This window comes from Drosophila takahashii, chromosome 2R (assembly GCF_030179915.1).
Source record: "Drosophila takahashii strain IR98-3 E-12201 chromosome 2R, DtakHiC1v2, whole genome shotgun sequence".
Taxonomy (NCBI): domain Eukaryota; kingdom Metazoa; phylum Arthropoda; class Insecta; order Diptera; family Drosophilidae; genus Drosophila; species Drosophila takahashii.
Window position 1 is genome coordinate 43,829,735 of NC_091679.1, and position 13,254 is coordinate 43,842,988.

At 42.1% G+C, this 13,254-nt stretch overlaps 4 protein-coding genes and 1 long non-coding RNA gene across 7 annotated transcripts; 4 read left to right on the forward strand and 1 right to left on the reverse strand.

The window, feature by feature from the left end:
* Window positions 1–54: 54 nt before the first annotated feature.
* LOC108069660 (uncharacterized) lies at window positions 55–1,407 on the forward strand. The gene is made up of 3 exons (XM_017159823.3): window positions 55–503; window positions 562–904; window positions 962–1,407. The coding sequence occupies exons 1-3, from the start codon at window positions 68–70 to the stop codon at window positions 1,143–1,145; spliced, it is 963 nt and encodes a 320-aa protein (XP_017015312.2). The 5' UTR covers window positions 55–67; the 3' UTR covers window positions 1,146–1,407.
* On the reverse strand, window positions 1,146–1,759 carry ATPsynF (ATP synthase, subunit F). The gene is made up of 2 exons (XM_017159822.3): window positions 1,677–1,759; window positions 1,146–1,577 (listed from the first exon to the last, which is right to left on the reverse strand). The coding sequence occupies exons 1-2, from the start codon at window positions 1,753–1,755 to the stop codon at window positions 1,333–1,335; spliced, it is 324 nt and encodes a 107-aa protein (XP_017015311.1). The 5' UTR covers window positions 1,756–1,759; the 3' UTR covers window positions 1,146–1,332.
* Window positions 1,760–4,575: 2,816 nt separating this feature from the next.
* On the forward strand, window positions 4,576–5,952 carry LOC108069650 (uncharacterized). Of its 3 annotated transcripts, XR_011418247.1 has the most exons (5): window positions 4,576–4,822; window positions 4,887–5,148; window positions 5,205–5,270; window positions 5,322–5,504; window positions 5,566–5,952. It is a non-coding gene; the product is annotated as an uncharacterized lncRNA (long non-coding RNA). The 3 variants fall into 3 exon arrangements; XR_011418246.1 differs by having other exon boundaries at window positions 4,577–4,822; window positions 4,887–5,152; window positions 5,210–5,504; XR_011418245.1 differs by having other exon boundaries at window positions 4,578–4,822; window positions 5,205–5,504.
* Window positions 5,953–9,317: 3,365 nt separating this feature from the next.
* On the forward strand, window positions 9,318–12,118 carry LOC108069674 (uncharacterized). Its single transcript, XM_017159845.3, has 3 exons — window positions 9,318–9,765; window positions 9,832–10,351; window positions 10,832–12,118. Exons 1-3 carry the CDS (start codon window positions 9,425–9,427, stop codon window positions 11,366–11,368), a joined length of 1,398 nt encoding a protein of 465 aa, XP_017015334.2. The 5' UTR covers window positions 9,318–9,424; the 3' UTR covers window positions 11,369–12,118.
* Window positions 12,119–12,213: 95 nt separating this feature from the next.
* On the forward strand, window positions 12,214–13,252 carry LOC108069651 (uncharacterized). The gene is made up of 3 exons (XM_017159804.3): window positions 12,214–12,671; window positions 12,727–12,834; window positions 12,892–13,252. Exons 1-3 carry the CDS (start codon window positions 12,282–12,284, stop codon window positions 13,129–13,131), a joined length of 738 nt encoding a protein of 245 aa, XP_017015293.2. The 5' UTR covers window positions 12,214–12,281; the 3' UTR covers window positions 13,132–13,252.
* Window positions 13,253–13,254: the final 2 nt, after the last annotated feature.

A 13,254-nucleotide genomic window follows, 5' to 3' on the forward strand; every position in this document is an offset into this window, starting at 1 on the left:
GAAATACAAATGGAGTTTCAGTATCAATTCAATTTCGGTATTGAAAAGACTCATTCATTTTCATCCAATGGCTATAATCTCACTTTTAATTTATAATTTACTCATGGGTCTGACCATGGGCTCCCTGAATTGCCCCACTGGAAAATCGAATCCCCTGCAGTTTCACCTGGTTCGTCAGTGTCAAAGAGCAGCGGCTGATGAAGCACTGGCCCTGGAAAATACATCCTCTCTAGAGGATTGCGTTAGTCTGGCTCATGAAAAGCGGGGCCTGGCCTTGAACTACGCCCCAGGAGGAGCAAAAAGGAGGAAAAACATATACGATCAGAGGTTCTTTGGCAAGGAGAATCATAAGCAGCAGCATTTACGAAGTCGTTTGAGTGTGTTCGAGCAGCCAGGGGAGTTTTTTAACTGCCATGTGCTGCAGTGTCCTCAGAACAATACGTTTTCCGGGATGGTCAACGACAGTCGCTTCGATTACTACAGTCTATATGGCAGGCCAACAGGTTGGTGGAGGTCTAGAATGACTCTTAAGATCTGAAATATTATAATTCTCTATGCTAGCTATTCGGAACTACAGCTGCGTACCGGAGGTGGGTCTCTTTGTGGTGTATACCCAGCCCAGTGTCTACTTGAATGCCTCTTTGGCCTGCTCCAACTCCTCGGAGTTCACTGGCAGTCTGGCCCACATAGCCTCCGAGTACAGAACCACCTCCTTGGCCCAGTGGTTACTGGAGTTCAACCGAAAGTCGCAGCCTCGAGGAGAGTCGAATGTGTTCCTGGCCTATGTGGGATTGGTGTACAACAGCTCCACTTCCCTGAGTCGTTTGGATTTCAGGAACTCTCAGCGGGAAAGCCTGCAGTGCTTTCTCTACAGGGCCTGGGATGCAGGTCATCCTCGTTTCGGGTGGGTAGGCAGTACATGTCATACAGTTTGGTTAACTTTGTGTATCTATATCACCAGCCGGGAGCTGAGCAATGCCAGCTGCGTGGCCCTGACGCCGCAGGGAACCTGGCAAACGCTCAACTGCGACCGGGAGCTGCCCTACATCTGCGAAATCCACACGGCCAGGCCGACTGGCACCTGGGAGAACTCCGATTCCGAGCTGGACATTGGCCCAAATGCAGTCTTCGAGTGCAACGATTGATTCGATTCTAGGGCAGCATGGATATTCGCAGCCGTTTTATTCACTTAAGCAGTTTTCAAAACACAAAAGCCCAATATAGATAAGAGTTTATACGGTGTTTGCCCGCCGCCACTCGCCACTCGCACGCCGTGGAAAGTGTTTAGTACCTAGTGTAGATGCTGGACAGGATCACCGAGCAGAGCGCCGTTTAGTGGTACTTGTAGTTCCTGTGGTGCTTCAACTTGGTGTAGTTAATCAGGTAGAAGAACGTCATGCTGGCGACGGTCAGCTGGAAGAAGGGAGCGATCCCGGCGCGCTTGGGGAACACGTACTTGTGCTGCCAGCGCCACCAGGCGCGGCTCACGGCTCCGGCCACCGCGTTGGGGGTCTTGTTGCGGCGTCCCAGCCAGGCGCCGATCTCGCCCAGCTTCACCTGGCCGAAGGGCACGTCGGCTGCAAAGAATCCGGGGAATTATGTAAAGTGGTCGTCGTTTTTCGGGGCAGTGTAAGTGTGCGTTCGCCGCAAGTTACGTAACTCCTTGCGAGACTCACCTTTGCCGTAGAAGCGAGCGGGGTCGTAGGGCCCGTGCACCTTGGGGTTGTACTCAGCTGGATAGTCACCGAAAGCCATCTCGCTGGTGGGTGGAAATGTATTCTCAATTCGAAATTCTTATGAAACGGAAAATTACGCCTGCTACTTACTCGTTCGATACCAAGTATGACCAGAGCGAGCTGCAGCGCAGTATTTTATTTTCCTGCTGGAATATACTAAACAATATACCTATAAGTTAGTATCAGAGACACAAACCATGGGAATATGGTCACACTAAAATATACGCGGTTGTGACGAAATATACGTTTTAGGGCCGTTTTCTCAAGTAAAATTCAGCTAATCGAAGGATAAATTTATCCAGGCGGCAAATCGGCTTTCGTTTTCTCGACCGTCTTTTTAAAAGAAGGCGCACTAATTTGAGACTAGGTGGCAACATCAACAGAGTTAACTAACTGTCAAAAATTAGTCGAACAATTTTCGAAAAATACCATAAAACAGTCACACTAACAGCTAATGATATAAACAAAATTTCAAAATAATAAAAACAAACAATGTCGGCAGAAATAAAGTTTTGCGGTAAAAATTATACCGATGAAGAGGAGAAAATTATTGTAGAACCTGTGCCTTCGGAATCACCTCCCACCAAATAATTAAAAGAAAACCCAAAAAACAATGAGCTGAAGCAATATTTAATTTTTTCTCGCCATCGATTTGATTTCACAGTCAAGAGGAAGAATTCAGAGTTGCACCGAGAAAACATCGCCTAACTACCGCATAAAAGAGCCCGTCAAAGTTGGATGGCGGACTAACTGGGAAATTTTCGAAACGCAAAACCTTACGGACCATCCGTTCAACGGATGGTACATGGTGGATGCAGCTCTGTGGGAAGACCCTATAAGAGCTATTATAAGCCATGGCTGACTGTATCAGTTGGTTCCCGGCCCCGGACAATGGGCTCCCCAATTTCTGCGCACAGACGACCCTGGACATTTGGCAGCTGTTGCTGGTTGCCGATCCCGTTGAAAGCGGCATTGGAACTTAGCCTTACTTACTCTTTCTATCCTTCTTTTAAAAAACAAAATTGTCATTTACTTGGCTGTTAATTAATGCTTAAAACTACCTCCAATTTAAATGTTGTTTATAACGTTATTGTTACCATGGGTAACAATGCAAATAAAATGAACAGGGCCGCCCATGGCGATTTACCTGAGATTAAATATTAAAAAAAATGACTTGGAATCTTTGCTATTTTATAAAAGTCAACAACCTTTTCTTGAAGATCTTCAATACGCGGGTACTGCATAAATGGTTTTGAAAAGGACGCTATAGCAAAAGAAACAAATTCTATAAAACAAAACTGTAATGTTCGAAGTAATTTCTTTGGTCTTGATATCTGCGCCGATAGGTTTGCACTTCAGACAATTCGACCATATTCCACAGAGTTTAAAGATAAATCGCTCGGGAATTCATTTTAAAATAAATGGGATGACTTTAACAATTTTGATTTAAATTTAACTGTAAATTGAATCAGTTGTTTTCGAATGAAGAGTGGAACCAGATTGACAACGCTCGAATGTCTGGCAACTCTTGAGCACAAATCCAACCACACAAATTTGGCACGGTGGATAAAGTACCGAGACAAAATTTGTCGCTACCTGCGCTAACATAAGGACGAGTAATCCATTTCTTGCTTATCGCTTATCGTGGTTAAGGTTGTTTCTTACGATTTACGCAGTGTGTTGTGTATTGGGTTTCTAAAAATGAAAGCGGGTGGCAAAAAAAAAAAACTAAAACGCGGCTGACAAGAGAAATACCAAATTGAGCTCAAGCAGCCACACCAATCCAAATTAACGCCGGGCAAATACGTATATAGCCGAGCCGAATATTAAAACTTAAAAACCCGCGCTTAAAATCTTAAAACTAATCTCACCTCGGCTAAACTAAACTAAATACGTCTTACGAGCTACTATTCCAACAGAGAAGCGGAGTTCAACGATTATACTACTTGACCACGAACTCTGTCATTGCGCTGCCTCTGCCTGCGGCTTGTTCTACGTTGCCGCTGTTCCCTTTTCATTTCAAATAAAGTTGACCGAAGTCAAACTGCGAAAAAATGGATCTAAATTTGGATATTATTTCAGAAAATAATATAAAAAAATGGCTGAAGCCGGCCAGAAGTTAAATACATCAAGTAAACTAATTATTTTATCAAAAACCACAAAAGACCTACAAAGACAAAAGGAAGCCATTACACTTCAACTATACAACAAAAATTTGTAAATGAAAGAAAAAAATTTACATGTCGATTTTTCAAACATTAGCACAAGAGCTTTAGAAACTGAGATGGATTAATGGAACAAAGTCGTTGTTCCAGCATTGACTGACATTGTTAGGAAGAACAATAGTTTTACACACAATAACGACCAAATCCTGGAACTAATTGCAAAGGCGTTTACTTTGCGAATAGAAGATGAAGAAGGAGAATTATGATTTTTTTTTTCAAGATAAAAACAAAGAAACAATGAGCATTCGTATCGTCTCGTCTCGGCGGGATTCGGGTTAAGGGGTTAAGTTTGGTGTCAAATAATCATGAACACAACTAGGGCTGTTCTGACTATTTGATAGCAGAACAACTTGGTATTTATTTCAACCATCGCTTAGGTTATATATAAATATTACTATCGGCTATGGGCAGACGCCTACATAAAGGCTTTAGGAAATTTACATTAATAGATTATTTTAACAAACATATGGTTGGTACAAAATTAATTTTAACATTGATTGGAAATAATAAACATTTTAGACATCAAATACTAGGTATTCTCTATAAAAAATATTTAAGTATCTACCGAGTATTTTTATCAGATATCGCAACTGCAAGTATCGGTGCCCGATATTGCAGCCACGATAAATGATGGAAGGAACAGCTGTTTTTCAATGTTTACGTTTTAAAATTACAAATTTGCAAGTTAAACAGAACAGATTTTTTGTGGATTTTCCGAAATAAAGCGGCCGCCTGCCGAAATCAAAGGAGTAAAAATATGCTGCCGCAGCTAACAGGAACAGTCCAGAGATGCGCAAAGGTGCCTTCGTCCAGCAAAAGCGATGCGCAGCGCAGCAGCAATTTTACCCAGTCCGCTGGGGCGTAAGGATTTATCAAATTCGTGTGTGCATTTTTAACTCACATATCTTCTCTTCCGCAATTACAGGTGTGTGTTTTAGAGACCAGCAGTTCATCGCCGAAGCTACTGGATGTTCCGCAGATAGGCGCAACTCGTAGTTGCGGCAGCAACCCATTTTTTGAAACAGCGCAGCCAGTGTACAGGAAGATTGCAGATTTTTAGCCAACCAGTTTTTCGTCGAAACTCTCCAGTTTGTAGGCCCCAACGGAGTCCCCCCGCTATTGCCACAGGTAGCAGGGGGTCCGGAGGGGCCGCAGCATAGGAGGCGCCGCACAAGAGACATCAACAGGTTGGTTTAGAAATAGCAGACTTTTCCAAAAATACAATTTTCCGTCTTCCGAACAGGGAAGTAGCCAGCGTTCTCGGAGTCGTCGAATGCAGCTCGGACCGTCGTTTTTGGAGTTTTAAGAAGTAGATATCTTCTTTTCCGCAATTACAGGTGTGTGTTGTAGCGACCATCAGTTTTTACTCAGAGATTCTTGAAGTTCAGCGAGCCAGGAAGACACTCCATCGGCAGTTGCCAGTCTGCGGTAGAGTCCTTAAGGACGCCGAAAAGTGTCCTGGGGGCCAGAAGTCGGCTGCAGACTGCAGCGGTCGGCTTCTAGACGGTCCAAAGGAGTAGTAGCTGGAATCTCGTTGTAGTTGGTGGGTTGGCGAACGAATAGCATCGATTTCCATAATCCAGATTTTTTCCTTTTCACTCCAGGTTGTAAATGCACACAGCTGTATGCACATTTTTGCTGTTCGGTGGTGTTAAAAGCAAACGGGTTGGAGTGTCCGAAAAGTAGCGCTGCAAAACCCTTGGCAGCAACATGTATTTGTGGCACGCAGCCGGTATCGGAGAATTTCGCAGGCAGCCGTTAACCAGACTGCTGCGAAAAATCCCACACATAACGGATACTACGGCCAAGTTGCAGCGGTCGTTTGACGGAGGTTGCACTGTGGTAGCAGTCGCAGATGACGCTGTCCAGACAAGAGTAGTAGCCAGTGTTTGGGGATTTCCGATTTACTGTTAAGAACAAGGACCATACAATTTAGCTGTACCAGTTAATTGGCAATAATTTTGGAAATATCCGTAATAGCGACCAGGGAATTTTGACAGTAGTAATTACGATTTTTTTTTAAGATAAACAAAGAAACAATGAGCATTCTCGTCTCGGCGGGATTCGGGTTAAGGGGTAGGGATGTCGAAATATTTAAAAATATCGTATCGATGATATTTTTTATTTAAACAAAAAATCAAAATGATATTTGATATATCAGAAAAAAAATATCTATATATCAGATATTTTTGATATTTTTGTTTTATTATTATTTTTTTTTAATTTTAAGCTGCATAAGCATTAACCACTAAACATTAACCCACATACGATCTTAAATTATATTTTTATAATTTTTAGTTTATATTTATTAATAAATGAAAGAAAACAATATTTATTTTGGCTTTCTTTTGCTTTTATTTATAATATTAAAATCTAGTATTTCCCGCGATTTTTTTTTCTTGAATTCTGAATGCTATGCTATGCATTTTCACTTGCCGAAAAATAAATTTTAGCGGCGCATTTATACATTAAAATGCATTTTTGTTTGGTATTCTCGAATTGAAACTATCTTTTAAAATACCAAAAAATAGCTAAATATATTTCTAGTATTTTTCCGTTATATTTTTAAATTCAAAATACGTGTTTATCGATACATTACCGATTCCCGCTATTTTTCAAAGCAGGTACATCGATACATCGATATGATACATACATACGATATAATTTTAGGACCTTTTGCCCTCGATTTTTCGTGAGGATTTTCGGTATTTATATACTGCCAAAAATATACCACATCCAATTTTAGGACCTTTTGCACTCGAAAAAGCATGGTCTCGCTAAAATGCACACAGGGTTATCCGAGACACAAACCATGTGAATATGGTCTCACTAAAATGTACGTAGGGTACGAAATTCGTACTACGAATTACGAATTCTCTATACTTTCCCAAAATTGTAATGCAAAATCATAGAGTAAGAAATAATAAGTAATATTTTTCCTTGTATTTTTTATGATTTTTTGAATGAAGACATCTCAGTAAAATTTTTCGAATTACAAAAGAAAATTATTGAAAGTCCGTTAGGAATTTAAAAGCCTTTGAAAATTACCCTGATGTGGACCATCTTCCAAAAGACCTTCAGTTTGTGGACTTATTCAGGGCCAGTGCATGGTGACCTTGATTTCAAGGCTAAAAACCAAAAACAAAACAATAACAAACCATATTGCCATCTTCCTTGCTCTTCCTCATTCTCCATAAGCTTCAATTGCCGCTCCAAAAACTCAATAAGAGAGAGCAGTGCAGTTGCAGAAACTCACCATGGGCCCAAAATGCAGGTTTGAATCGAACATATATTACGTAATCACAGTTTCGCCGATTTTTGACCCCCCCCCCCAATGTAATCAATTCTTCATACAAAAAAAAAAAAATTTGCACTAGAGTAATCATTTGGTGGACCCCCCTCCCCCCCCCTAGATGATTACGTAATATATGGACAGCCCCATATGAAAAATTAGGGAAATTTTCGTTTTTCGAAATTCGAAACAATTCCATTTTGGTCTTGAAATTCTGGTACAGACACTTCTCCCACAGTTTTTTTTCCCTTACTTTAATTGCTCCACCTTTTTTTTTGATGCCGGCGATCATAAGCGTAAATCAGAACGTTAGCTGTGTTCAAAAAATACCCCTCCTTGTTAGGGTCGTTCATATGCGGATCGACGGGCGGTGAGGTGGATATATCCGCACACTGTGGTGAAAAATATAATTAATTTTGGTATTCAAAAAGTACGCAAAAAAATGTTCTGATATTTCTGCGGGATTGCGCATTATTCTAAGTATCCAAAAAGCTATATAACATTAATATTTTTAACAAAAAAGTTTGAAAACATTTAAAGTATTATTTTTTTTATTCCTAAAGATATAATACTTTAGCAAAATACAGAAAATCTTTTCCATTGGGCATTGCCACAAAGTCACGTTCAAAATGGATGTTCAGAAAGTACAGGCAGCACACATTTTGGACTAAGGAAAATGAAGGAAGGGAAGGCAAGGGCCGATAAAGAGACAAAGAGAGAGAGAGAGCAAGGCAAAACAACCACCAAATGTTGAAAGGCAGCGAAAACCGGTTCCGGTTATTTCCGCGTATAAATGCAATTTTGTTGTGTATATTTATACCTATCGAAATGTAGAAGACATTTTTCAAATCGGACCATTCATTAAAAAGTTATACGATTTATAAATTGTCAACATATATCTATCTCCCTCGCACTCCCTTTAGCTGAGTTATGATTATTAGTCGGGACACCAACCCGACTATAGCGTTCTCTCTTGTTTTCATTTCTTGTCGTTGTATGTTTACAAAACAGTTGAGTATGGTTTTCCTAAAGATCAAATAAATTTTGAAAACGTATACTCGAAACATCGATTCTTTGAAGTCGAATATGTTAATCTTGTAAAAAGGGTTCCAGTTGGCCGCTTTCAAAATTTGTTATTGAGCGGAAAGATATAAAATCCACCATAGAAGGTTTTAGAGAACAGTAATAAAAAATATTAAGGATTTTGTACTTACGAAAGGTGTTTTAATTTTATAAAGGGCTTAAATACCATTTCTATTATAGGAAATGATTAAGTTATAAAGCCAAATAGTTAGGGTATGCCCCAAAATGTTCATGTAACATTACTTTGAACTCTTTAATGAGGACTCTTATTTAGTTCGGCAATTCGTTTCATTTATTTGGCCTTTTGCCCGGTAGTAACTTATACATATGCCAACATACATACACACATATCTACATAAATTCCTGAATAATTACAAGTGTAAAAAACAAGCGAAAAATGCAGAGATATATCTTAAGAATTCTTTTTATTTCTACCTCTATAAATATAAATAATAAACTTAAATTACAAGTAAATGTGTTTGGATACTTATTTATTGTAATTTTATAAAGCATATTAAGTTATGTGGAATTCATTCTTTGTCTTAAAATCTTAATAACTGGTATATTTTATGATGGCAAATGTTAACTATTATTTATTTATTATATTTAAATTATTTTAGAAATTTTTGTTAAGCAAAAACATTATTTGAATAATTGTGAATAAAAAATACTTACAAAAATACCACAAGATATCCACCACAATTGAGCATAACATTTTTGTGGAGGACGTTTATAAACGATAACATTTTTGTGGAGGACGTTTATAAACGTTTTGATTGCACTTCACGTTGTTTCGTTACGTTTTGACTTTCTTGGTATTTTATTTGCCTGCTGGAATATACTAAACTCCATATCGAGAAGTTAGCATAGACACGAACCATGGGAGTATGGTCACCCTAAAATGTACGCAGGGTGCGGTTCATGTCTCCGCAAAGCCTGCGTAGTGAGACCATGCCAACTTATCGATATTCGGAAGACGTCGCCATCGATAGTTGGCCATCTCTGCAGCTACGGTATATACAGAAATCAAATTTTTTGCAATTTGAATTGGATCCCAATTGGAACGAGCTTGTAAGCGAAAGATAACAATGAAACTGGAGGATTTGCTGACCAAGGGGTCCTCCTCGCCGCCGGAGGACGACGACGAGGACGAGAAGGTGGAGCTGAAGCCCCAGAAGTCGCAGGGCAGCGCCACCCCGGACGAGGGGGCGGAGAACGCGGAGGATGCGGCCGAGGATGCTGGCGAAAAGGAAGGCGCCGGGGGCAAGAAGAAGGGCACGCGCAAGAAGCGCTCCCTCAACTGGGAGGAGGCCGAGCGGGGCCTGCTGCTCGAGGTCATCAAGTCCAAGGTGGCCTTCGTGGAGAACCGCAGCGTGGACGCCAAGAGCATAAAGGCGAAGCGCCTGGCCTGGTCGCAGATCACCAAGCAGTGAGTTGCGCAATCGGTGGAGGAGGAGCAGACCTGTTCTAACGATTCCCCTTCCCCCACACACAGGTTCAATGCCCTCAACTTCCGCCACCGCCTGCTGGAGCAGATCCAGGTGCAGTGGCGCAGCATGAAGAACTCCGCGAAGCGTGAGCACCAGCAGAAGCACCCGAAGACGGAGCCGCTGGAGGGCATGCGCATGATCGAGTTCCTGGAGGAGATGCAGAAGGATCCGGTCACCTCGCGCAGCCAGACGCGCAGCGCCAACACGAACGGGGCCCTGAAGAAGGAGCTGCTCGACATCGACGAGGACGAGGACATGCCGCTCGCCGCTCTGCCCAACTCCACGAACGCCAGCGAGGACACGCTGCAGACCTCCACCATGGCCATCCCCTCGCCGCCGCCCTCCACCGCCGGCGGGGACGGGGACTCGCAGCAGGAAGGCACTCCCGCCCAGCCGCCGGTCCAGCGACGCAAGCGGGCCAAGGCCAAGCAGTCGCCCTCGGGCGCCAAGACAGAAGCCTCCGCCGAAACGGGGGAGGAGAACGAAAAGGCGGCAGCTTCACCGAGAAAGCGGCGGCAGAGGAATGTGAGTTTTTCATCTAGGAATCTTGCTTATCAAATGCCCATATACCAAAAATCTTAAACGTTTCATTAAGCTAATGGTTTTCTATAACTAACTACTTAGGTTTAATTTATTAAAATTTAAAGTGCAAGTGATTAGACCGCTGGGCTACCGAATTTCACACTTTTGGAGTGATTTTTAAGGCAAATCGCCCTTGTATATAGAAAAAATTTTAGAAAAAATATGGCAATTCGCCGTTGGATTTAGAAAAGGTCAAAACGTAGCAAATCGAAATAAAATCGCACTAAATATTAGAAAAATTAACCTTAACCTGCCTTGAACTTATGGCAATGCTACATGGCCTATGCTACATATGAAATTTTAAAGATTTCGAGAAGAAAGAAGATTTATTCTAAGATCTTCAATATTAATAATCCTATTTTCATAACTGATAGAATATAAAATCTAAAACTCCCACTATAATAATATTTCCTCTTTCGCCAGCTCTCACAGGCCCAGTCGCTGTTGTCCGATGAGAACGAGGCCTCCAACAGCGTGGCTCCGAGCAGCTCGCACCCACAGTTCTCGCTGGGCGCCACACCGGCGGCGGACGCGAGTAGCCAGCCACTGGAGCTCGCCTCCGCCTCCTTCGAGGCGGAGCAGAAGTACAAGCAGGACCTGTTCCGGCTGCTGAAGCAGGCCCGCCTGGCCGAGATCGACTACGCCCGGCGGGAGCACGAGCAGAAGCTGCGCTTCGAGCAGATGGAGCAGGAGGTCAAGATGGCCTACTACCGGCAGGAGCAGGACCTCAAGCTGCGGCACATGCGCGAGGAGCACGACGTCCGGCTGCGGCAGCAGCGGCGGGAGCACGAGGCCCGCCTGGGGATCTACTCGCTGAAGGGGAGCGGCCTGAACGGCAGCATACAGGAGCAGAGCTCGGCCAAGTGCCATGCCAAGGCGGACTACAACAACGTGCACGAGGGGCCCGGGCCGTCGACCAGTGCGGAGGGGGCGCTGGCGCTCAACGCCGCCTGCAATTAGGGATCGGATTGGGTTGGCCCACATATGCATATACAATACGAATTGCCAGCAATTAGCAATTAGCGTGTAAGGGCATTTAGAGGAAACATCAACAGTACTTTAAAATTTAGCTTGAAATACGTTTAGCGAAATGTAGCTCAACTGGGGAATCCATATATTCCGGTTACGAATACGAAAGGGAATACTCATCGACACACTCAAGTTGCCACTCGGACGAAGGGACTGTTGTTTTTTGTGCATTTCGCACCGAACGAACTCACAGACATTGCATTTTCAAGAAATTAGTATTATATAATTGTATATCGGTATCAGTTAAGAAACTCCGGGCGAAGAGATCAATTCAAAACGCGGTTGTGTCGTCGAGAAACAAACTCAAACTCGAGCAAAATACTCAAGCACAGACTTTCGAATAAGTTCCCCTTGCAGAACGCAATTTACTCATCAGTCAGTATTCTCCATGGCCACTGTATTATTTTTATATATTCGATTTTTTAGTTCTAAGCTTTTTATTACACTTAACTACCATCTATACATAGGGTGCAACCATGCCGTAAATGTAAATCAGTGTATGTTTGTCCATACATTAACGAGAACTTTTATAATTCGTGTAATCATAAGTTACTGTACGTCGTGTTGTATAGCGCTGTAATATCCTGTCACTTGCTTCAGCTTAATAAATACCGTATATCGGGCGAGAGCGAGGTAAATTAAACCATTAGATAAATACAAATACATAGTGTGTAAACAGTTGGGCAGTGCGTTTTAATGGACTATATAATTGGAAAATCTCGAAAAATATTGGTTTGCTAAAAATATCAAAGTGTGCTAGTCTGATTTTTTACAATTTCAAATTCGAATTGTTATTTCTAACAGAGATTGCAATAAAATTGTATTCCTTAAGGATTAGTGCAAAATGAAGGACCTGGACGGTTCTCTGGATACCCTGGAAAATGCCCGCTTCAATTATCTCTATGTAAAGACTATTGCCAAGTTGGAAAAGGACTCCATCTTCTCACACAACGAGCTAGTCAGCATTGTGATGCTCTATCATAAATTCGTCCTGGTTAATGGACCCAGAGCTAAATATATGACCATCGCTCAACTGTCGATGCTAATGGAGCTTTTGTTTGAGATCGATGATCGTGATCTTAGTGCCACTATTGTGTATAGAATAGCCCATACTCGCGGATCCAGATCTCCGGATTTCTTTCCGGATAGACATGTGCATTTGGAGTCATTTGTGAGACTATTCACCATCTATTTTACCAGGGATCTGCAGATGAAGATGGAGTTTGCCTTTTCGGTGAGGAATTTATTCTTTATTATTTTTAGATAGATATTTTAAACCTTTATTGTAGATCTACGATAAGACGGATTCCCAGCAGTTGAATGGCGAGCAAGTGGGTTTTTTCGTAAGGAAATTTTTTGATTGCGAGGACGAAGACGAGGCCGCTGAACTGCGATTGGTTTGAAGAGTCTCCTATATATATTCAGTGATAAATATATTTCTCCTCCCCTTACAGGACATGAAGGAAATGCTCTTCCTTAAATTCGACCTGGACAAGGATACCAATATCGGGGCGGAGGAATATTACGAGGTGGTTCGTCGACAGCCGGAGTTACTAGAGTGCTTTGGCCGCGTCTTTCCCCCGAATCCCCAAATGGAGGTCCTTGCACTATGCGCCAATGTAATGTCCTGGTTTGACGACTCTCCCAATCCCAGACTTATGACAAATCCAGAAACCGAAAGGGCAGTTAGTTAACAGGATGGTGATATATGAATCCTAAGTTATATCCGATTTTAAAATTGTCCAACGTGTTGAAAAAGAATAATATCCTGTTTACTAGAGAAAACCTTTTAAAATGTACTAAAAATGTATTAAAGT